Genomic DNA, 24,579 nt, shown 5'->3' with positions numbered 1-24,579 from the left:
ACCTAATTTAGTATTGAAATTATCAAACTCTTAGAAATCTTACACTTGTTATACAAGTTTAAGCAGAACACAACTTGTAGCATTTCCCCTTTCTTTATTTTGTCACATTTTTTAATTCATCCTTACCAGGCCAGCTCCCTACCAATCCAAGTTTCTAATAAAACACACTAGTTTTTGTCATTCATAATTAGAATATCAAAATTTCCGTTTTTCTTACCCAATTATTTATTATTATTACAAATTGAATTTATCTCTGAACCCTACTGAAACTGCATGTGCACGCGCATACACTTTTTTCACCCACTAACTCTCCAGCCTAACACCTACAACTTTTTCAATGATTACAATGAAAATCTAGGTTCATTAAGTGCAAGCTACTTTAGGCAATACAAACCTGAATATGCATATTAACTAGTGCAAAATTACAAGAATGACGTTTGAGCCAAGTATGTCATTAGACGAACACTCAAACTAGCACAAAAATGTAGGAACACCAGATGGTCAGAATTTAAAAAAAAAAAAAAAAAAAAAGATTTAGTATGAATACAATTTGACACTAGGATGAATGCACTAAATATCTGGAGGTAATATGTAAAGACACTGCAAAGAACAAGATATATTACATTTTCAGCCACTAAGTAGTTTCAAAATCATCACAAAGGCTAATATAATATTAGAAAGTTAGACAGAGCAGCACTGCCATAAAATAAATGTAACAGTAAGTTTTCAATTTGCACATGCTATGAAGTTTCAGCCTATCAGCAAAGGTGCCATAAATAAAAAACATGGCAAGTATATCTTAAATATTACAGTTTAAAAGGTATGCATATCAACCTTCTTTGGATACACCATATAGTATCAAAACACCTATAAATCAAATAAGTTGAATACTAACCTCAGGTTTAATCTCTCCATCCTTTTTGTAGTCAATTACAAGATGTGAATTGATTTTTAACCAGTTGAACTCCTTCATGATAGTGATACCTTGTCTACCATGTTCAAATGGAAGATAAAAAAGATCTGCTAATAGATGCAAATCATCAACTGTAAGCCCATCTGAATTATCTTGTGTAGAATCTAGTGGAAGAGTAAGTGATGTTTTGGCTGTGACCGACAGTTCATCCTGAGCTGTTTCAATCACGGGAGTTGTTTTGTCTTCTTCACTTTCAACCTTCGGAACTTCTCCATTTTCTATCATCATACTATCTTCATTATGAGGTGGGGATGTGGCAGGGGATGGATTACAGTCCATTGGTTCAACACCTGAGGTGGATGAGGCATCTTGGGAGACAGTGGAAGCTGTATCTGCCTCTTCATGTCCTGTATCCACAAGAACTTTATTTTCAGAGACTAGTGAATTCATGATGGGATTCATGGTTGGGTTAAAAGTTGTGTCTTGAACAGCTTCTGCTAAGATATTAATATTTGGTTGGGGGAGACCAGGTGTGGCTAAAGTTGTGGATGTTAACGACATACAGGTATTTACGGAAGGCAATATAGGTACAGGTGTTGGAATTTGTGGTTGTTGTATAGTTCCATATGCAGAAACATTATGGTTAAACTCTTCAAGCCAATCTTGGAGTGCCATTCGCAAAGCCCTTCGTGGATGATAGGCATTTGGGGACAAACCAGTTGGGCAATCGTCACTCGAATCATCCCCCTCTGTCTCAAGTCTAATATCTGCACTCACAGCATCATCTGCAGAACAAATGGTTATTAATATTACTTCCATATCTTTCAAAATTCACACTCGCTATCAGTATCAAAATTACAAAAACCAACGTGCACTATACATAATCCATACAGAATATACAATGTCTATAATAATATGAACATACTCATACCACATGAAAGGCTAAGCATTTATAACATTTTAATTTAACTGACATTTTAGTTTTAATGCAAATGGCTAAAGATTTAAATATCACACAAAAGTGACAAGCTTAGACCCAAAAAATTATTAACCTGTACTGGTTATGCTGCATTACATTAGTGTTAAAAATACATATACATGGAAGACAGGTCAATAGATTCACCACCCTATAGAAATTACACATGTAAACATATGCCACAGTTCTAAATATTTAATTATTTTATTTGTAAAAAAAAAAATTAATATTAATAAATAAAGCTTGTTACACATGCCAAAGTTCAAAATATTTAACCTTTTCACAGACTGTGCCATGGTACTACGGCTTTGAGGACACTGCAGTGCCGTAGTACTATACACTACGTGTTCAGCTCACCCTGATAAGCTCCGAGTGGTAAATTTAGTCCTAGATTTGAGAGAATGGGTCTATGTGATAAGTGTGCACCATATAAAAAATCCTGCAGCAGGCAGTGCATGAGAAAAAACTGCGACCATGGTTTGGTTTAAAACTGCTGTGCGTTTCCACATGGTTTTTATGGTTGTATTCTCGGTTTCTTGATCTCATTTCATAGACTGGAAGATATATTATAGAAAGAGATGATTTTGATTGGTTTTAGGACTGAAAATAGCTTGAAATTGAGCTCAAATTAGCGGAAATGTTCGATTTTTGCCAACATTCAAATCACATCACGCGTCCAATACACGTCAATTGGCGAGTCTAATGTGCATTCAGAAATGCACTGATATTTATACCTTGGTGGCCGAGTTGGGAGGCAGCTTGGTGTTGTCTAGCTGGCTACTGTTTTTATATGTAGTAGGTTTGTAGACAGCAACCACCCAGGGAGGTACTACCGTCCTGCCAAGTGAATGTAAAGCGAAAGCCTGTAATTGTTTTACATGATGGTAGGATTGCTGGTGTCTTTTGTCTGTTTCATAAATATGCAAGATTACAGGTATGTCTTGCTACTTCTACTTACACTTAGGTCACACTACACATACATGTACACGTTTATTTATACACACTCATCTGAGTTTTCTTTGATTTTATCTTAATAGTTCTTGGTCTTATTACTTTTTTTTTCCTTTTATATCCATGGGGAAGTGGAATAAGAATCTTTCCTCAGTAAGCCATGCGTGTTGTAAAAGTCAACTAAAATGCCGGGAACAATGGGCTGGTAACCCCTTTTCCTGTAAAGATTACTAAAAAAGAATAAGAAGAAAATTGTCAAAGTGGAAAGTCTGAATGTGCGTGGATGTTGTGCAAATGATAAGAAAGAGATGATTGTGGATGTTATGAATGAGAAGAAGGTGGATGTCCTGGCTTTAAGTGAAACAAAGCTGAAGGGCGTGGGAGAGTTTCAATGAAGAGGAATAAATGGGATTAGGTCAGGGGTTTCAAATAGAGTTAAAGAGCTAAAGAAGGAGTAGCAATAATGTTGAAGGATAAGCTATGGCAGGAAAAGAGGGACTATAAATGTATTAATTCAAGGATTATGTGGAGTAAAATAAAGATTGGATGTGAAAAGTGGGTTATAGTAAGCGTGTATGCACCTGGAGAAGAGAGAAGTGTAGAGGAGAGAGAGAGATTTTGGGAAATGTTGAGTGAATGCGTGGGGAGTTTTGAATCAAGTGTGAGAGTAATGGTGGTTGGGGATTTCAATGCTAAAGTGGGTAAAAATGTTATGGAGGGAGTAGTAGGTAAATTTGGGGTGCCAGGGGTAAATGTAAATGGGGAGCCTTTAATTGAGCTGTGTGTAGAAAGAGATTTGGTAATAAGTAATACATATTTTATGAAAAAGAGGATAAATAAATATACAAGGTATGATGTAGCACGTAATGAAAGTAGTTTGTTAGATTATGTATTGGCGGATAAAAGGTTGATGGGTAGGCTCCAGGATGTACATGTTTATAGAGGGGCAACTGATATATCAGATTATTATTTAGTTGTAGCTACAGTTAGAGTAAGTGGTAGATGGGAAAAGAGGAAGGTGGCAACAACAAGTAAGAGGGAGGTGAAAGTGTACAAACTAAGGGAGGAGGAAGTTCGGGTGAGATATAAGCGACTATTGGCAGAAAAGTGGGCTAGTGCGAAGATGAGTAGTGGGGGGGTTGAAGAGGGTTGGAATAGTTTTAAAAATGCAGTATTAGAATGAGGGGCAGAAGTTTGTGGTTATAAGAGGGTGGGGGCAGGAGGAAAGAGAAGTAATTGGTGGAATGATGAAGTAAAGGGTGTGATAAAAGAGAAAAAGGTAGCTTATGAGAGGTTTTTACAAAGCAGAAGTATTATAAGAAGAGCAGAGTATATGGAGAGTAAAAGAAAGGTGAAGAGAGTGGTGAGAGAGTGCAAAAGGAGAGCAGATGATGGAGTGGGAGAGGCAATGTCAAGAAATTTTAATGAAAATAAGAAAAATTTTTGGAGTGAGTTAAACAAGTTAATAAAGCCTAGGGAAAGTATGGATTTGTCAGTTAAAAACAGAGTAGGGGAGTTAGTAGATGGGTAGAGGGAGGTATTAGGTAGATGGCGAGAATATTTTGAGGAACTTTTAAATGTTGAGGAAGAAAGGGAGGCGGTAATTTCATGCACTGGCCAGGGAGGTATACCATCTTTTAGGAGTGAAGAAGAGCAGAATGTAAGTGTGGAGGAGGTACGTGAGGCATTACGTAGAATGATAGATGGTAAAGCAGCTGGAACTGATAGGATCATGACAGAAATGTTAAAAGCAGGGGGGGATATAGTGTTGGAGTGGTTGGTACGTTTGTTTAATAAAGGTATGAAAGAGGGGAAGGTACCTAGGGATTGGTGGAGAGCATGTATAGTCCCTTTATATAAAGGGAAAGGGGACAAAAGAGATTGTAAAAATTATAGAGGAAGAAGTTTACTGAGTATACCAGGAAAAGTGTACAGTAGGGTTATAATTGAAATTAGAGGTAAGACAGAATGTAGGATTGCAGATGAGCAAGGAGGTTTCAGAGTGGGTAGGGGATGTGTAGATCAAATGTTTACATTGAAGCATATATGTGAACAGTATTTAGATAAAGGTAGGGAAGTTTTTATTGCATTTATGGATTTAGAAAAGGCATATGATAGAGTGGATAGAGGGGCAATGTGGCAGATGTTGCAAGTATATGGAATAGGTGGCAAGTCACTAAATACTGTAAAGAGTTTTTATGAGGATAGTGAGGCTCAGGTTAGGGTGTGTAGAAGAGAGGGAGACTACTTCCCGGTAAAAGTAGGTCTTAGACAGGGATGTGTAATGTCACCATGGTTGTTTAATATATTTATAGATGGGGTTGTAAAAGAAGTAAATGCTAGGGTGTTCGGAAGAGGGGTGGGATTAAATTATGGGGAATCAAATTCAAAATGGGAATTGACACAGTTACTTTTTGCTGATGATACTGTGCTTATGGGAGATTCTAAAGAAAAATTGCGAAGGCTAGTGGATGAGTTTGGGAATGTGTGTAAAGGTAGAAAGTTGAAAGTGAACATAGAAAAGAGTAAGGTGATGAGGGTATCAAATGATTTAGATAAAAGAAAAATTGGATATCAAATTGGGGAGAAGTATGGAAGAAGTGAATGTTTTCATATACTTGGGAGTTGACGTGTAAGCGGATGGATTTATGAAGGATGAGGTTATTAATCACAGAATTGATGAGGGAAAAAAGGTGAGTGGTGCGTTGAGGTATATGTGGAGTCAAAAAATGTTATCTATGGAGGCAAAGAAGGGAATGTATAAAAGTACAGTAGTACCAACACTCTTATATGGATGTGAAGCTTGGGTAGTAAATGCAGCAGCGAGGAGACGGTTGAAGGCAGTGGAGATGTCCTGTCTAAGGGCAATGTGTGGTGTAAATATTATGCAGAAAATTCGGAGTGTGGAAATTAGGAAAAGGTGTGGAGTTAATAAAAGTATTAGTCAGAGGGCAGAAGAGGTGTTGTTGAGGTGGTTTGGTCATTTAGAGAGAATGGATCAAAGTAGAATGACATGGAAAGCATATAAATCTATAGGGGAATTGTTGAGGTGGTTTGGTCATTTAGAGAGAATGGATCAAAGTAGAATGACATGGAAAGCATATAAATCTATAGGGGAAGGAAGGAGGGGTAGGGGTCGTCCTCGAAAGGGTTGGAGAGAGGGGGTAAAGGAGGTTTTGTGGGCGAGGGGCTTGGACTTCCAGCAAGCGTGCGTGAGCGTGTTAGATAGGAGTGAATGGAGACGAATGGTACTTGGGACCTGACGATCTGTTGGAGTGTGAGCAGGGTAATATTTAGTGAAGGGATTCAGGGAAACCGGTTATTTTCATATAGTCGGACTTGAGTCCTGGAAATGGGAAGCACAATGCCTGCACTTTAAAGGAGGGGGTTGGGATATTGGCAGTTTGGGGATTTTCTTTGTTTTTTGGGTCACCCTGCCTCGGTGGGTGACGGCCGACTTGTTGAAAAAAAAAAATTATTATGATATTGCATAAATCTTTGTGTGAACAAAAAATCAAAATGGAATTCATGTATAAAGCCTAGGAATGTAACTAATGAATGGAGTAATTGTTATTTTAGTGCCAGGAATGCCTGCATTGTTCATTCTGGATCCTGTTTAGAAATTGGAATACAGTGGACCCCCGCATACCGTTGGCATCACATAACGATTAATCCGCATACCGCTTGCTCTAATCGCAAAAATTTTGCCTCGCATACCGCTTAAAAACCTGCTCACCGCTGTTCGTCCGAGACGCGTCCAATGTGCGCCCTCAGCCAGCCTCACATGTGCCGCCCGTGCCATTGTTTACCAGCCAGCCTCCGCGGTAACATCCAAGCATACAATCGGAATATTTCGTATTATTACAGTGTTTTCGGTGCTTTATCTGGAAAATAAGTCACCATGGGCCCCAAGAAAGCTTCTAGTGCCAACCCTACAGCAATAAGGGTGAGCATTCCAATACAGATGAAGAAAGAGATCATTGATAAGTATGAAAGTGGAGTGCGTATCGCCGACCTGGCCAGGTTGTACAAGAAACCCCAATCAACCATCGCTACTATTGTGGGCACCAGAAAGGCAATCAAGGAAGCTGTTCTTGCCAAAGGTTTAACTGTGTTTTCGAAACAAAGATCGCAAGTGATGGAAGATGTTGAGAGACTCTTATTGGTGTGGATAAATGAAAAACAGCTAGCAGGAGATAGCGTCTCTCAAGCGATCATAAGCGAAAAGGCTAGGAAGTTGCATCAGGATTTAATTAAAAAAATGCCTGCAACTAGTGCTGATGTGAGTGAATTTAAGGCCAGCAAAGGTTGGTTTGAGAGATTTAAGAAGCGTAGTGGCATACATAGTGTGATAAGGCATGGTGAGGCTGCCAGTTCGGACCACAAAGCAGCTGAAAAATATGTGCAGGAATTCAAGAAGTACATAGACAGTGAAGGACTGAAACCTGAACAAGTGTTTAATTGTGATGAAACAGGCCTGTTTTGGAAGAAAATGCCAAGCAGGACCTACATTACTCAGGAGGAAAAGGCACTCGCAGGACATAAGCCTATGAAAGACAGGCTTACTCTGTTGATGTGTTCCAATGCTAGGTGATTGCAAAGTTAAGAGTTTATTAGTGTATCACTCTGAAACTCCCAGACCGTTCAGGCAAAAGAATGTCCTCAAGGAGAATTTGTGTGTGCTGTGGAGGGCAAACAGTAAGGCATGGGTCACTAGGGACTTTTTCTATGACTGGTTACACCATGCATTTGCCCCCAATGTGAAAGATTACCTAACTGAAAAGAAATTAGAACTTAGTGCCTCCTGGTGTTAGACAATGCCCCTGGTCATCCTACAGACGTGGCAGAGCGACTTTATGGGGACATGAAATTCATTAAGGTGAAGTTTTTGCCTCCTAATACCACTCCTCTCCTGCAGCCCATGGACCAGCAGGTTATTGCAAACTTCAAAAAACTGTACACAAAAGCTCTGTTTAAAAGGTGCTTTGTAGTGACCTCAGAAACTCAACTGACTCTAAGAGAGTTTTGGAGAGAGCACTTTAATATCCTCAACTGTGTAAACCTTATAGGCAAGGCTTGGGAGGGAGTGACTAAGAAGACCTTGAACTCTGCTTGGAAGAAACTGTGGCCAGAATGTGTAGACAAAAGGGATTTTGAAGGGTTTGAGGCTAACCCTGAGAGGATTATGCCAGTTGAGGAATCCATTGTGGCATTGGGAAAGTCCTTGGGGTTGGAGGTTAGTGGGGATGATGTGGAAGAGTTGGTGGAGGAGGACAATGAAGAACTAACCACTGATGAACTGATAGATCAATTTCAAGAGCAAGAGGCCAGACCTGAGGAAACTGGTTCAGAGGAGGGGAGAGAGAAATTGAAGAAGTTGCCTACTACAAAGATTAAGGAAATCTGTGCAATGTGGCTGAAAGTGCAAACCTTTATGGATGAGAATCACCCTCACACAGCTATTGCAAGCCGTGTTGGCAACCTGTACACTGACAATGTTGTGAAACACTTTAGGGAAGTCATAAAGGAACGAGAGGTACAGGCCACTATGGACAGATATGTTGTGCGAAAGAAGTCCAGTGACTCTGAAGCTGGTCCTAGTGGCATTAAAAGAAGAAGGGAAGTAACCCCAGAAAAGGACTCGACACCTCAAGTCTTAATGGAAGGGGATTCCCCTTCTAAACACTAACACTCTCTCCCCCCTCCTCCCACCCCATCAATCATCACCAGATCTTCAATAAAAGTAAGTGTCATGTAATTGTGCATGCCTTTTTCAGTTTGTGTATTAAAATTAACATTTCATGTGGTAAAAATTTTTTGTTTTCATACTTTTGGGTGTCTTGCACGGATTAATTTGATTTCCATTATTTCTTATGGGGAAAATTCATTCGCATACCGATTATTTCGCATACCAATGAGCCCTCTTGCACGGATTAAAATCGGTATGCGGGGGTCCAGTGTATTTTGAAATATGTGTGAAACTGGCCAAATTACCAATTTCTAATCACTTTATTGGGTAGTTTAAAAAGTTGATTGGGCAATTTCTCATGCTCAATTGATAAAATGGAAGATATACAGAGGAACCTTGACTTGCGAGTTTAATCCAATCAGTGACCTAGCTCGTAACTCAATTTGCTCGTACATCAAATCAATTTTCCTCATTTAAATTAACTGAATAGCCATTAAACTGTTCCTGCATTCTGGAGGCAAGAAAAAATACTTGAATATGAAGCTATTATCAACTGTATGGCTTATTTATCTATCACAATTCATCTAATATGACATATTAACAATATAATTAACATAAAAACATGGTATATACTCTAAAATGAATAAAACAGGCCATAATATGGTGGCAGAGGCAGCGGCAGAAGCGTTCACCATTTCCTGTCCCACTTTGACTATAGTATCTTCCCATGCTCTTATTTTAAGAAAATGGAGTACACATGTATTTTTGAGGCTAACTGCAGTAGATCATAAGTTTTCTAAGAAAAACACTGTAACAATGTATTTATAAATAAGAAATTTCGTATATAAAAACACAAATCATAATACACTACAGAATGTAAAGAAATATTGAACTGTTTATATAGTGTATATGTACTTACACATTTGGAGCAGAGATGGTGGGGAAGGTTGAGGTGGGGGATGTTGAGGGTGTGGCATATGATGTCAGTGGCCCTGTAAACCTCCAACAACAACAATGTTTTGTTTGATCACTGAACTTAACTGATACAATTTGTTTTGTTTAATCAATGACATCATATAACTGTATCAAAGACAATACACTCAGATCACAACATAACAGAGGTACAGACATGTATGCACAGGGCTCCAGACCAGCAAAATGTGAGCAGTCATTAAGGTCTCTTCACGAAATTCAATTTCAATAACAAAAACATACAATGGGATCAAGTAAACCATGTCCTAAATGAAACAAGCTGGGAAGATATCCTAAACAACACAGCTCCAAACATTTGCCTTGAAAAAATGAATTCTTTGGTTCTTGAGATCTGCTCAAGACACATTCCATTAAGAAAAAGAAAGAGAAGATGTAAACTAGAAAGAGAGAGACGTTCCCTATAAAGACGAAGGCAAAGAGTCACAGACCTGCTGAGTGGGGCCAATATATCTGAAATACAAAGGAAGGCACTAGTCAATGAAATTGCAATTATTGAACTTAAGCTGAAAGAATCTTATAGGAGACAAGAATTACAGGAAAAACTAAAAGCCATAAAGGAAATTAAAAAAAAAATACTTCTTCTCTTATGCCAAATCTAAAGGAAAAACAACATCCAGTATTGGGCCCCTGTTTAGGTGGGATGGGACATACACAGATGATAGCCAAGAAATGAGTGAGATACTAAAGTCCCAATATGACTCAGTGTTCAGTGAGCCAGTGCCCAGACTAAGGGTCGACAATCCAAATGAATTCTTTATGAACGAAACCCAATATTTGCATCCCAGAAATCTCGGACATTATTCTAACTCCACAAGACTTTGAAGAGGCAATTAATGACATGCCCATGCGCTCTGCCCCAGGCCCAGACTCATGGAACTCCATGTTCATCAAGAATTGCAAGAAGCCCCTATCGCATGCCTTCAGCATTTTATGAAGAGGGAGTATGGACACAGGGGTCATCCCACACATACTAAAAGCAACAGACATAGCCTCACTCCACAATGGTGGCAGTAAAGCAATTGCAAAGAACTACAGACCGATAGCACTAACATCCCATACCATAAAAATCTTTGAGAGGGTTCTAAGAAGCAAGATAGCCAACCACCTAGATACCCATCAATTACACAACCCAGGGCAACACGGGTTTAGAGCAGGTCGCTCCTGCCTGTCCCAGCTACTGGACCACTATGACAAGGTCCTGGATGCTGTAGAGGATAAACAAAATACAGATGTAGTATACACAGACTTTGCAAAAGCTTTTGACAAGTGTGATCATGATGTAATAGCACACAAAATGATTGATAAAGGAATAACAGGAGAAGTTGATAGATGGATCTACAACTTCCTGACAAACAGAACACAAAGAGTAATAGTAAACAGAGTAAAGTCCCATGCAGCCATGGTAAAAAGCTCTGTTCCACAAGGCACATTACTAGCTCCCATTCTATTCTTCATCCTCATCTCTGACATAGAGAGAGATGTAAGCCATAGCTCCGTGTCTTCCTTTGAGGATGACACCTGGATTACCATGGCAGTGACCTCCATCAAAGACACCGCGAGACTCCAAGCGGACATCAACCTGATCTTCGAATGGGCCACCCAAAACAATATGAAGTTCAACGAGGAGAAATTTCAGCTACTCAGATATGGGAAACTTGAAGAAATAAAAAATGTGTCAAGGTATACAACAAATTGTAATCATACAATAGAGCGGAAAAGTAATGTGAAGGACCTGGGAGTGATTATGTCAGAGAATCTAGCCTTCAAAGGCCACAACAATGTATATACCTCATCCACTAGGAAAATGATAGGATGGACAATGAGAACCTTCAAAACTAGGGATGCCAAGCCCATGACGATTCTCTTCAAATCGCTTGTGCTCTCGATGCTGGAATACTGCTCTACACTAACGGCCCCCTTCAAGGCTGGCGGCATTGCAGACCTGGAGAGCGTACAAAGAACTTTCACGGCACACACAAGTACAATAAGGCACCTAAACTACTGGGAATGGTTGAAGGTCCTTGATCTGTATTCCCTCGAATGCAGGTGAGAGAGAGATACATGATAATATACACTTGGAAGATCCTGGAGGGATTGGTACCAAACCTGCACAAGAAAATCACTCCCTATGAAAGCAAAAGACTTGGCAGGAGATGCAACATTCCCCCGATGAAAAGTGGGACGCCACGAGTACAATGAGAGACAACACAATAAGTGTCTGGGGCCCCAAGACTGTTCAATTGCCTCCCAGCATGTATATGGGGGATTACCAATAGACCCCTGAGTGTCTTCAAGACACTGGACAGGCACCTAAAGTCAGTACCTGACCAACCAGGCTGTGGTTCGTATGTCAGCTTCTGTGCGGCCAACAGTAACAGCCTGGTTGATCAGACCCTGATCCACCATGAGGCCTGGTCTCAGACCAGGCCGCAGGGGCATTGAGTCCCGAAACCCTCTCTAGGTAAACTGAATGCAACTGATACAGCTTTAGTATCTACATATCATAGATATTCTAAGCTGGTATTGGCTTGCTAAATCCATGGAAATAATCCTCTTTTTCTTCTCAGCACTGTCCTTTGCACTTATTTTCTTAGGAGCCATGGTTAGAAAAAAGAAACTTGGCCAAATGACTGTAAAAAAAAATGCAAGCAAGCATGAGAGAACTGCTCCCACAGCGATGTAAACATGTGTACTGCCTACTGGATGTTTTGGCATCAGCTGTGCCAAACTAGCAGCAGCATCCTGAATTATTATTACGTACATATTACTGTTACGAGTATGGCCATACCTGTTTTATTTTATAATAGGATATGCCCCTTTATTTTATAATATACATGTTAAGGCTAATATTAATGCTAATATTGTATTATATTATGTTTTGTTAGGCTTCAATATTCTTATTTCCATGTAGTGAGAAACCACTAGGTTTAAGTGCCGGTTAGCAGTTCAGGTACTGAGGTCTCCCTCAGTCGCGTGACTAACCTGACGTCGGCTTACCACTCAGTGGTACCGTCAGTAGGTTCACCACCCTTGCTCTGAGTAGTTTTACAGCATTTGCTGAGAGTAGGTCCTTCACACTCTGACTAGCACTCCCACTTCTAGTCCGGGCTTGCATAGACAAGGGAGCATACCTCACTCAGTTATTCATTGACCTCTCATAAGAGACATGTCAAGTTCTCTCTGGTGGTCGTTTTTCTTTCATTATTGACTTCCTTTCTTAAGCTTGTCACTTTCGAGTTATTTATACTCTAGCGAATTAATCTTTCAGTTGACTGAACAAGCCTTGTTGGCCTTATGGGTTAATTTGTGGTCTATGCTATTCTAAGTCATGCTGGATGGGAATGAGACCAAGTCCATCACTTACGAGTTCTGGTTATACTCTGAATTGATAGTTCAGATAAGTCTTTATAAGCATTGTAAGTTACTTTGTGGTTAAGTCTTAATAACCACTATAGGTGCATATTATTGGTGAACTTAGTACAAAGCTCGACCTCAAGAGGTTCATTTATTCATATCAATATACTGGTACGTACCAAGAGAAATGTAAGAGTTAAACTCCTTATTTTATGTTAATCCTAACATTATATCATACATTAAGCTAAAACTCTACTAGTAAAGATTCTAAGTTTTAATTATTTGTTTCGTAATCCTGAATTCTTATTCAAAGTTATTGTTACAAAACCGTAAACAGACCATATGTTCAACAAGAATGCTACCTTAACACTCTACCATACCATTGGAGAAGGTTAAGAAGACGAGTTTTGTAACAATTACGTATTCTTTCTTTCAACACACCGGCCGTATCCCACCGAGGCAGGGTGGCCCAAAAGGAAAAACGAAAGGTTCTCCTTTTACATTTAGTAATATTTACAGGAGAAGGGGTTACTAGCCCCTTGCTCCCGGCATTTTAGTCACCTCTTACAACACACATGGCTTACAGAGGAAGAGTTTTGTTCAACTTCCCCATGGAGATAAGAGGAAATAACCAAGAACAAGAACTAGAAAGAAAATAGAAGAAAACCCACAGAGGTGTGTACATATATGCTTGTACATGTATGCGTAGTGTGACCTAAGTGTAAGTAGAAGTAGCAAGATGTACCTGAAATCTTGCAAGTTTATGAGACAGAAATAAGACACCAGCAATCCTACCATCATATAAAACAATTACAGGTTTCCGTTTTACACTCACTTGGCAGGACAGTAGTACCTCCCTGGGCGGTTGCTGTCTACCAACCTACTACCTACATATTATGTATTATTATTATTAATTTGGGGAACTGAAGGGAGGCGAGAGCCTTTTTTCATAGATTAGGAAAAATAGTGCATAATTCTGGCAACATATTGATGTAAATCAGCTTGTTTCTACCATATTTCTAAGTATGTTTTTCATTAAATGCAATTTTTTTTTCTTGCTGGCAGCAAGAGATCATGCTGGAAATTGGGGTGGGTTCTTTTTTTCCTCCAAAAATCACGATTTTTATGATTGTCTCATTCTAAATACTTTACATGGCAACTTCTGTTCTGACTAAAGTGTAGAGAATGGTGTCCCCCCCCCCCTTAGTAGCCTGCAGGCTGTCAACAAGGAAGGAGGGGTGCAACACGCTGAGATCTGGCATGTCATAACCATAGAGTTTCACACCAAACAAAAAAAAATCTCCAAAAAAAAAAAAAAAAAAAAAGATATTGACACTGGTTTCCATTTTCTGCAACAAGTATTAAAAGATTGTCATGATTTTTGCACACGTTACTGAGGAATGATGGTTCTACAAACACCCAGGGGGATATTTGCAAAATTGTTTACAGCTGTTTTTAATGTGTGGTGTAAATATTATGCAGAAAATTCGGAGTGTGGAAATTAGAAGGTGTGGAGTTAATAAAAGTATTAGTCAGAGGGCTGAAGAGTGGTTGTTGAGGTGGTTTGGTCATTTAGAGAGAATGGATCAAAGTAGAATAACATGGAGAGCATACAAATCTGTAGGGGAAGGAAGGCGGGGTAGGTGTCGTCCTCGAAAGGGTTGGAGGGAGGGGGTAAAGGAGGATTTGTAGGCGAGGGGCTTGGACTTCCAGCAAACGTGCGTGAGTGTGTTAGATAGGAGTGAACGGAGACGATGGTATTTGGGACCTGACGAGCTGTTGGAGTGTGAGCAGGGTAATATTTAGTGAAGGGATTCAGGGAAACCGGTTATTTTATATAGCCGGACTTGAGTCCTGGAAATGGGAAGTACAATGCCTGCACTTTAAAGGAGGGGTTTGGGATACTGGCAGTTTGGAGGAATATGTTGTGTATATACATATATACTTCTAAACTGTTGTATTCTGAGCACCTCTGCAAAAACAAGTGATTATGTGTGAATGAGGTGAAAGTGTTGAATGATGATGAAAGTATTTTCTTTTTTGGCGATTTTCTTTCTTTTTGGGTCACCCTGCCGACGGCTGACTTGTTAAAAACACACACACACATACACACACACACACACACACACACACACACACACACACACACACACACGTACACACACACGTGCACACACATGCGCACACACACACGCACTCACATGCATGCGCACACGCACCCCCCCACACATGCACACACGCACGCATGCACATGCACGCACACACATGCACACACTTTCACACACACGCACACACATGCACACACACATGCACACACAAAAAATTACTAACTTCAACATTTTTTAAAGGAAGCCACTGACATAATTGCTGAAACAGCTTGGGTTAACAATAATCTAGCCTTTATCTTTCATCTGATGTTAACTAGAGCATTGTACATCTCCCAAATTTAGTCTATACATTTTTTATGCTGCTTAATCCACTGTGAAAATCTCGCAAAAAAAAAAATGGTGATTTCGTTCACCCTTCCCTGAAGCTCTATCATTATTATTATAATAATAATAATTATTATTTTTATTATTATTATTAATTCAGAGAACTGGAGCACAGGTGCAATTCCCTAGATCAAGAGCCCTCGCCAGCATCATGGTTCCTTGATGCTGATGAGGGGCTCTTGATCTAGGGAATTGGATCTGTGCTCTAGTTACCTAAATTAATAATAATAATAATAATTATTATAATTATAGGTAGTAGGTTGGTAGACAGCAACCACCCAGGGAGGTACTACTGTCCTACCAAGTGAGTGTAACATGATGGTAGGTTTGCTGGTGTTCTTTTTTTCTGTCTGATAAATATGCAAGATTTCAGGTACGTCTTGCTACTTCTACTTACACTTAGGTCACACTACACATACATGTACAAGCATATACAGTGGACCCCCACCTAATGAACGCATCGCATAACGCTAATTCCGCCATACGAAGCATTTGAACGCAAATATTTTGCCTCGCCTCACAATAAAAAACTCGGCCAACGTGATTCCTCCCAAACCTACCTGTCCAGCCTGAGCACCTCAGCTGCCCTGCCATCATTGTTTACAAGTCAGGGTGGCCGGTTGCATGCATTCAATACATTTTGTATTATATTCCATTGTTTATAGTGCTTGTAATTGCTAAATAAGCCATCATGGGCCCAAAGAGAGCTTCTAGTGCCAACCCTGTGGTAAAAAGGGTGAGAAATACGTACTATAGTAGCACAGTCAGCTGCTGCTGCACCACAGTCAGCTGTTGCTGCACCATGGTCAGCTGTTGCTGCACCAGTCAGCTGTTGCTGAACCACAGTCAGCTGCTGCCGCACCACCATCAGCTGCTGCTGCACCATCATCAGCTGCTGCTGCACCACCATCAGCTGCTGCTGCACCACAGTCAGCTGTTGCTTCACCACAGTCAGCTGTTGCTGCACCACAGTCAGCTGTTGCTCCACCACCATCAGCTGTACTACTCGAAGATGTGGAGAGTGTGTTGTTGGTGTGGCTTAACGGGAAACAATTACTGAGAAACAATTAACCCCAGATGGTTAGCCACCCAGGATAACTCAAGAAAGCCAGTGCACCATCGAGGACTGTCTAACTTATTTCCACTGGGGTCCTTAATCTTGTCCCCCAGGACGCGACCCACAACAGTCGACTAACACCCAGGTGAACACGAAAAGATGCCTGGAACTAGTGCTAATATTTAAGGCCAGCAAAGGTTGGTTTGATAGATTTAAGAATTGTAGTGGCATACACAGTGCAATAAGACATGGTGAAGCTGAAAAATTCCAACCCCAACAAGTGTTCAATTGTGACGAAACAGGCCTGTTCTGGAAGAATATGCCAAACAGGACCTACATTACTCAGGAGGAAATAGCACTCCAAGGACACAAGCCTGTAAAAGACAGGCTAACTCTCATGTTTTGTTGTAATGCTAGTGGGGATTGCAAAGTGAAGCCTTTACTCATGTATCACTCTGAAAATCCCAGTGTTCAAGAAAAAGTGTCTCATCACTCATCAATACTCTTCAATAAAGTTAAGTGTCATTTTAACATATATTTATGTAGTTATTGTGCATATCTCATTATTTTCTTTGTAGGGAAAAGTATATTTCATGAAAAAATTTTTTTTAATACTTATGGCTGTCTGGAACGGATTAATTGGATTTCCATTATTTTTTATGGGGAAAATTAATTCGGCTAATGATGAGCTCTCAGGAACGGATTAATATCGTAAGGCAAAGGTCCACTGTATATACAAACCCCTGTGGGTTTTCTTCTATTTTCTTTCTTGTTCTTGTTTATTTCCTCTTATCTCCATGGGGAAGTGGAACAGAATTCTTCCTTCCTAAGGCATGCGTGTTGTAAGAGGCGACCAAAATGCCAGGAGCAAGGGACTAGTAACCTCTTCTCCTGTATAAATTACTAAATTTAAAAAGAGAAACTTTTGTTTTTCTCTTTGGGCCACCCTGCCTCGGTGGGAAACGGCCGATTTGTTGAAAAAAAAAAAAAATTATTATAATAACGAATGCTGCCAATTCAGTGCACTGTTTACCTCGCTGTGGGAGCAGTTCTCTCATGCTTTGCTTACATATTTGACAGTCATTTGGCCGAATTTTGTTTTTCTAAGCATGGGTCCTAAGAAATAAGTGTAAAGGACAGTGCTGAGAAGAAAAAGAGAATGATTTCCATGGAATTAAAGCATGAAATCATAGATAAACAAGCGAGGTGTCCAGGTTTTGGGTTGAGGGGGAAGTGGAGGGGAGATGGCTTGTAACTCAAATGTTGGCTCGTAACTCATAGCAAAAAATCGATCCAGGGACAGCTTGTATCTCAAAAAACTCATATGTTGGGACACTCGTAAGCCAAGGTTCCACTGTACTAGCAAAACAGCTATGAATCTGGTTGACTGGAAAAATGTAATTTGGCCTAAAATAGAACTTAAAGTGGGCAAAATTGCTGATGCATAAATATTGCTGGGGCAGCAAAATTCGCATAAGCGTAATTTCACCAGTTTTCCATTAATTTTGATTTTATTTGAAAAAAAAAAAAAAACTGAATATCAATACAATAAAGTTTATCACTTACTATTGTCACAGCTAGTTAGTGATGATGATCTAGACCACTGTGCCAAGGTATGAATAGCAATGAAATTAGGTCCATATTCACAATTTGGATTTGTGACAACACCCCTGAGCAGAGGTATCAGATCTGGAGAACGACCACAGTATGGCCCTAAAAAAAGCCTTGCTTGGTCATAATCATTTGCATGAAGGTTGTCCCAAATAACAGGTGGTCTTCGCATTACTTCCGTTACTTCTCTTATGTGTTCAACACTCAGAATCTGAAATTATTAAAATAATAATAATCATGGGAAGCACTAAATGTTTTAAGGTTCAGACAATGCCTGGGAATGAGAGGCAATCAGGATCAATCCTGGGAAATTAAATGTACTGTCCAATGCCTTTAGATAAAGGGCCCTTCATCAGCATCAATGCACCATCTTGAGGGTTCAAAAACTAAAATAAAATTTAATAAGAATTAATATGAAAGCCTAGGGAACTAATGGATTTGTCAGTTAAAAACAGAGTAGGGGAGTTAGTAGATGGGGAGCTGGAGGTATTGGGTAGATGGCGAGAATATTTTGAGGAACTTTTAAATGTCGGTGAAGAAAGGGAGGCAGTAATTTCATGCACTGGCCAGGGAGGTATAACATCTTTTAGGAGTGAAGAAGAGCAGAACATGAGTGTGGGAGAGGTGCATGTGGCATTACATAGAATGAAAGGGGGTAGAGCAGCTGGAACTGATGGGATCATGACAGAAATGTTAAAAGCAGAGGGAATATCGTGTTGGAGTGACTGGTATTTTTGTTTAATATATGTATGAAAGAGGGGAAGGTACCTAGGGATTGGCAGAGAGCATGTTTAATTCCTTTATACAAAGGGAAAGGGGACAAAAGACTAAAAATTATAGGGTAATAAGTTTACCAAATATACCAGGTAAAGTATATGGTAGGGTTATTATTGAAAGAATTAGAGGTAAAACAGAGAGCAGGATTGCAGATGAGCAAGGAGGCTTTAGAATGGGTAGAGGATGTGCAGATCAGGTGTTTACAATGAAGCATATATGTGATAAAAGTATTTAGATAAAAGTAGGAAAGTTTTTATTGCAATTATGGATTTAGAAAGGCATATGATAGCATGGATAGGGGAGCAATATGGAAGATGTTGCAAGTGTATGGAATAGGTAGCAAGTTACTAAATGTTATAAAGAGTTTTTATGAGGATAGTGAGGCTCAGGTTAGGGTGTATAGGAGAGAGGCAGATTACTTCCTAGTATAAGTAGGTCTTAGACAGGGATGTGTAATGCCACCATGGTTGTTTAACATATTTATAGATGGGGTTGTAAAAGAAGTAAATGCTAGGGAGTTGGGGAGAGGGGCGAGATTAAATTATAGGGAATCAAATACAAAATGGGAATTGACACAGTTACTTTTTGCTGATGATACTGTGTTTTGGGGGATTCTAAAGAAAAGTTGCAAAGGTTAGTGGACGAGTTTGGGAGGGTGTGTAAAGGTAGAAAGTTGAAAGTGAACACAGATCAGAATAAGGTGATGAGGGTACCAAACGATTTAGACAAGAAAAATTGGATATCACATTAGAGGGAGGGAGGATGGAAGAAGTGAATGTTTCCAGATATTTGGGAGTTGACTTGTCAGCGGACAAGTTAACGAAAGATAAGGTTAACCATAGAACTGATGAAGGAAAAAAGGCGAGTGGTGCGTCGAGGTATCTGTGGAGGCAAAAAAAAGTTATCCATGGAGGCAAAGGGAATGTACAAGAGTATAGTGGTACCAACACTCTTATAGGGGTATGAAGCATGGGTTGTAAATGCTGCAGTGAGGAGGTGGCTGGAGATGTCCTGTCTAAGGCAATGTGTGGTGTAAATATTATGTCCCATTTCAGCCTAATACTAATATGCCCCATTTCAGCCTAATACTAAATACGCCCCATTTCAGCCTAATACTAAATAATATGCCCTATTTCAGCCTAATACTAAATAATATGCCCCATTTCAGCCTAATACTAAATAATATGCCCCATTTCAGCCTAATACTAAATAACATGCCCCATTTCAGCCCTCTGACTAATAGTAAAAGTATTAGTCGGAGGACTGAAATGGGGTTGTTGAGGTTGTTTGGTCATTTAGAGAGAATGGAACAAGGTAGAATGATTTGGAAAGTGTATAAATCTGTAGGGGAAGGAAGGCGGGGTCATCCCCGAAAAGGCTGGAGGGAGGGGGTAAAGGAGGTTTTGTGGGCGAGGGGCTCGGAATTCAAGTGAGCATGTGTGAACGTGTTAGATAGGAATGAATGAAAGTGAATGGTTTTTGGGACCTGACAAGCCATTAGAGTGTGAGCTGAGATTCAGGGAAACCGGTTAGCCAGACTTGAGTCCTGGAAATGGGAAGTACAATGCCTGCACTTTAAAGGAGGGGTTTGGGATATTGGCAGTTTGGAGAGACTCGTAAACTGTCGTATCTGAGCGCCTCTGAAAAGACAGTGATTATGCATGAGAGGTGATAGTGAATGATGATACCTGGAGATGAAAGTACTTTCTTTTTGGTTCACCCTGCCTCGGTGGAAGACGACCAGTGTGTTAAAAAAAAAAAGAGAAACTTTCTTGTTAATGTCCAAGATGTCTATCATGTGTGCTAAGAGCAGTTTTACTCTCCTACAGAGTCAGATATATTTACCTTCCCAGCTTTGTATGCTATTAACTACTACACAGGAAGAATGGAGTTTTCTTCAGCACATCCCACAGTAGATGCCTCTTTTGGTACACTTAACCCTTTGACTGTTTCAGGCCCCTCTCTGAAACTGTCATTCTATGGCGCCAAATATTCAAAAAAAAAATTATTTTTTCTTATGAAAATGTTAAGATTATTTTTCTGAGTGTTTTAGTCCAAAAAAAAATTTTTTGCCATCGGTACTTACCGAGATATAGAGCCGTGAAGTTTGCAGAAAATGAGCCGCGTATGGCAACAGCGGCGACTGCCGCTCACCCGGTAAACTTTAGTTTACTTGTAATTGAAGGTTTTTTGTTTTTTTCACTATTTTATTTTTTCACATAACTTATGTGGCCTATGAGACCAAAGTAAGGTGCAATGTATATATATACACTCGTTGTATACAACATAATAAGCACACAAACATAATTATCAATATATTGTTTACAAAACTTGTTTACAAAAACAAACAAACAATCATCCTCCTCCTCCTCCTCCTCCTCCTCCTCCTCCTTCTCCTCCTCCTCCTCCTTCTCCTCCTCCTCCTCCTCCTCCTCCTCCTCCTCCTTCTCCTCCTCCTCCTTCTCCTCCTTCTCCTCCTCCTCCTTCTCCTCCTCCTCCTCCTTCTCCTCCTCCTCCTCCTTCTCCTTCTCCTCCTCCTTCTTCTCCTCCTCCTTCTCCTTCTCCTCCTCCTCCTCCTTCTCCTCCTCCTCCTCCTCCTCCTCCTCCTCCTCCTCCTCCTCCCTCTTCCTCTTCCTCTTCCTCTTCCTCTTCTTCCTCCTCCTCCTCCTCCTCCTCCTCCTTCTCCTTCTCCTTCTCCTCCTCCTCCTCCTCCTTGTCTTGTGTGCGAGTGTGTGGCTTATAATTGTTTTGAGTCAGAAGTCGGCAGCTGTCAAAGTGACATATTGTCTCATTAGTCACTCCCCCTACTGCCTGTCAAAACAATGGGGTCGGATGCTGCTTCCCCTCCTCCATTCTATCTAATTATCTTTCTCCCTCATTCTATATCTTTCAATCTGTCTCTCTTTCTGTCTGCCTATCTCTGTCTCACAGGTACACATAAATACAAGTATACATAGTGTAAATTACCTAGGATAACCCAAGAAATCCAGACAAAGTGCTATACTCTGCTTGAAGATGTGAGTAAACGTGATGACACAGTCTTGTGGCTCTCTCTGAGACAGAGAGCTAGATGGACAGACAGGGAGCTTGACAGACAGACAAATAGACAGACAGAAATGTTTGTGTACCAGCAAAAACAAAGGGAGGGCGATGGTCATGTAATATTACCCTCCTTTACGCTCATCAAAGTCAGCTCTTATCAGATGTTATCTCCCCTTATCTTGTCACTGTCATGTGGTGGACTTTTTTTTTTCTTGCTTCAAGGGAACAATATTATTACATCATCTTCTTCCTCCTCCTCCTCCTCCTCCTCCTCTTCTCCTCCTCCTCCTCCTCTTCTTCCTTCCCTCCTCCTCCTCCTCCTCTTCCTCCCCTCCTCCCCCTCCTCCATTGCTTTTGGTCTCAAACTCCTCCAAATCATGAAATTGATCTTCACTGACACTTCCATCTGTGTTAGAGCATCACTTGGGAAGAGAAGAGTCCCAGATTTGCTGGGGAATCGCATATTTCTTACCGCTAGACATGCTGAAAAAGGACAACTGAAATGGCATTCCCACAATGCACCACTGGCTCCCCGATTTTTTTTATATGGTGCACACTGACCATGGAGACCCATTCTCTCACATGTGGGCCTACCAGCTTTCTCCTGCTTGATTTGAAGGTGCTAGAATTTATGCGTATAAATACATCAGAAACATTGGCTCGTAAGACGTATTTATACGTCGGAAACAGTCAAAGGGTTAAAGCTCGCATAACAGATTTCATCTTTGGACATTCTGATAGCTATGTGGAGTGTGTGGTGTGCTGTGTGTAACAGGCAAGAAAGCACATTACCACCAAAACCTGCTACATTCCTACCTCAACCCAACCAATTGTTCACCATATTTCATAAGGTAGGGAGCAAGGGTGGTAAATGCAGCAGCGAGGAGACGGTTGGAGGCAGTGGAGATGTCCTGTTTAAGGGCAATGTGTGGTGTAAATATTATGCAGAAAATTCGGAGTGTGGAAATTAGGAGAAGGTGTGGAGTTAATATAAGTATTAGTCAGAGGGCAGAAGAGGGGTTGTTGAGGTGGTTTGGTCATTTAGAGAGAATGGATCAAAGTAGAATGACATGGAAAGCATATAAATCTATAGGGGAAAGAAGGCGGGGTAGGGGTCGTCCTCGAAAGGGTTGGAGAGAGGGGGTAAAGGAGGTTTTGTGGGCAAGGGGCTTGGACTTCCAGCAAGCGTGCGTGAGCGTGTTAGATAGGAGTGAATGGAGACGAATGGTACTTGGGACCTGACGATCTGTTGGAGTGAGAGCAGGGTAATATTTAGTGAAGGGATTCAGGGAAACCGGTTATTTTCATATAGTCGGACTTGAGTCCTGGAAATGGGAAGTACAATGCCTGCACTTTAAAGGAGGGGTTTGGGATATTGGCAGTTTGGAGGGATATGTTGTGTATCTTTATATGTGTATGCTTCTAGACTGTTGTATTCTGAGCACCTCTGCAAAAACAGTGATAATGTGCGAGTGTGGTGAAAGTGTTGAATGATGATGAAAGTATTTTCTTTTTGGGGATTTTCTTTCTTTTTTTGGGTCACCCTGCCTCGGTGGGAGACGGCCGACTTTTTTAAAAAAAAAAAAAAAAAAAAAAAAAAAAAGGGAGCAAGGGGCTAGTAACCCCTTCTCTTGTATAAATTACTAAATTTACACCTCATTAACACTTACCTTTACCATTTAATATACTATTATGACTTGTCACATTATTTTTATAACTGCACTCCTACGCTGCAAAACAGAGACCCATTAAGAGCTTAACTGGCAGCTTATGGAAACCCTGTTCAATGATCACTCTGTACTATATATACTGTACTTCATTAATGATCATTCATTTATAATGTAACTGAGAACAATGTACAAGATTCACTAGCACAATTTCATCCATTTAACATCACTAACAAAGGAGTTCACTGCATTCCCTAAATGTAGGCCTGTGGCACCAGTACAGTAGAACCTGAATATTCGTACATCATTATATTTGTACAACTCGATATTTGCCCAACTTTATCAAGAAAGATTTGATTTGGTATTCAGACGTTGCCCTGATATTCAACCTAAACAAAACAGTCTATCTGGGCAAAGTCCGACAAAAACAAAGCATCATGCACTAGGTCTCTCGTCAACTTTCACTCATTAAGCATCGTTCATACAAGCTTGGTGAAACTCTTTGGTATTTCATTGTTATTCAGTGAACTTTTTAAAATATTTTTCTTGAAAATAAGTAATCACGGCCCCAGAAAATAGTAGTGATTCAAACAAGCCTAAAAGGAAAAGTGAGAACAACAATAAAAGTGAAAAAAAAAAAAAAATCAATGCAAAGTAGGAAAGTGGAACACTGTTTTCCTTGTTCCCTGAGCCATAGGCCACCCAAGCCAGTTTATTGTTGGTGCTCACTCATGCATATACTCATCACTGTCTCTAATTTTCCCTTGGATTTACAGTGTTCTGAGTAACTTTTGTATCATTAAGTAAAGTGCAATTAACAATGACAGAGCGAGTGATGGTGCCAAGAGGAAAAGTGTGGTTCTCAGTTTTTAGCAGAACGAACTAATAAAGAAGGTAGAGTAAGGCATCTCAGTGGCACGTCTTCTCAGCCATCTACATTATTTTCACTAACAGTTTTACAGCTCCCCTGACTCCGAATAAAAATTATTCAGTCACCAGTATTGATCATGGCAGTTTACACCTCATCTCTCCACCATAAAAAGTAAACTTATTGTAA

At 40.2% G+C, this 24,579-nt stretch overlaps 1 protein-coding gene across 3 annotated transcripts in view; it reads right to left on the bottom strand.

The window, feature by feature from the left end:
• Oga (O-GlcNAcase) overlaps positions 1–24,579 on the bottom strand; it is a 73,226-nt gene that overhangs the window by 26,935 nt on the left and 21,712 nt on the right. For all 3 annotated transcript variants that reach the window (XM_053778717.2, XM_053778722.2, XM_053778730.2), the window contains exons 4-5: positions 17,992–18,247; positions 896–1,698 (exon numbers count right to left, since the gene is read on the bottom strand). In XM_053778717.2, the coding sequence (XP_053634692.1) occupies positions 896–1,698; positions 17,992–18,247 (1,059 nt within the window). The remainder of the gene's footprint in view (positions 1–895; positions 1,699–17,991; positions 18,248–24,579) is intronic.

This window comes from Cherax quadricarinatus, chromosome 1 (genome assembly GCF_038502225.1).
Source record: "Cherax quadricarinatus isolate ZL_2023a chromosome 1, ASM3850222v1, whole genome shotgun sequence".
Taxonomy (NCBI): domain Eukaryota; kingdom Metazoa; phylum Arthropoda; class Malacostraca; order Decapoda; family Parastacidae; genus Cherax; species Cherax quadricarinatus.
This window is presented reverse-complemented; position numbering and strand designations above follow the sequence as displayed.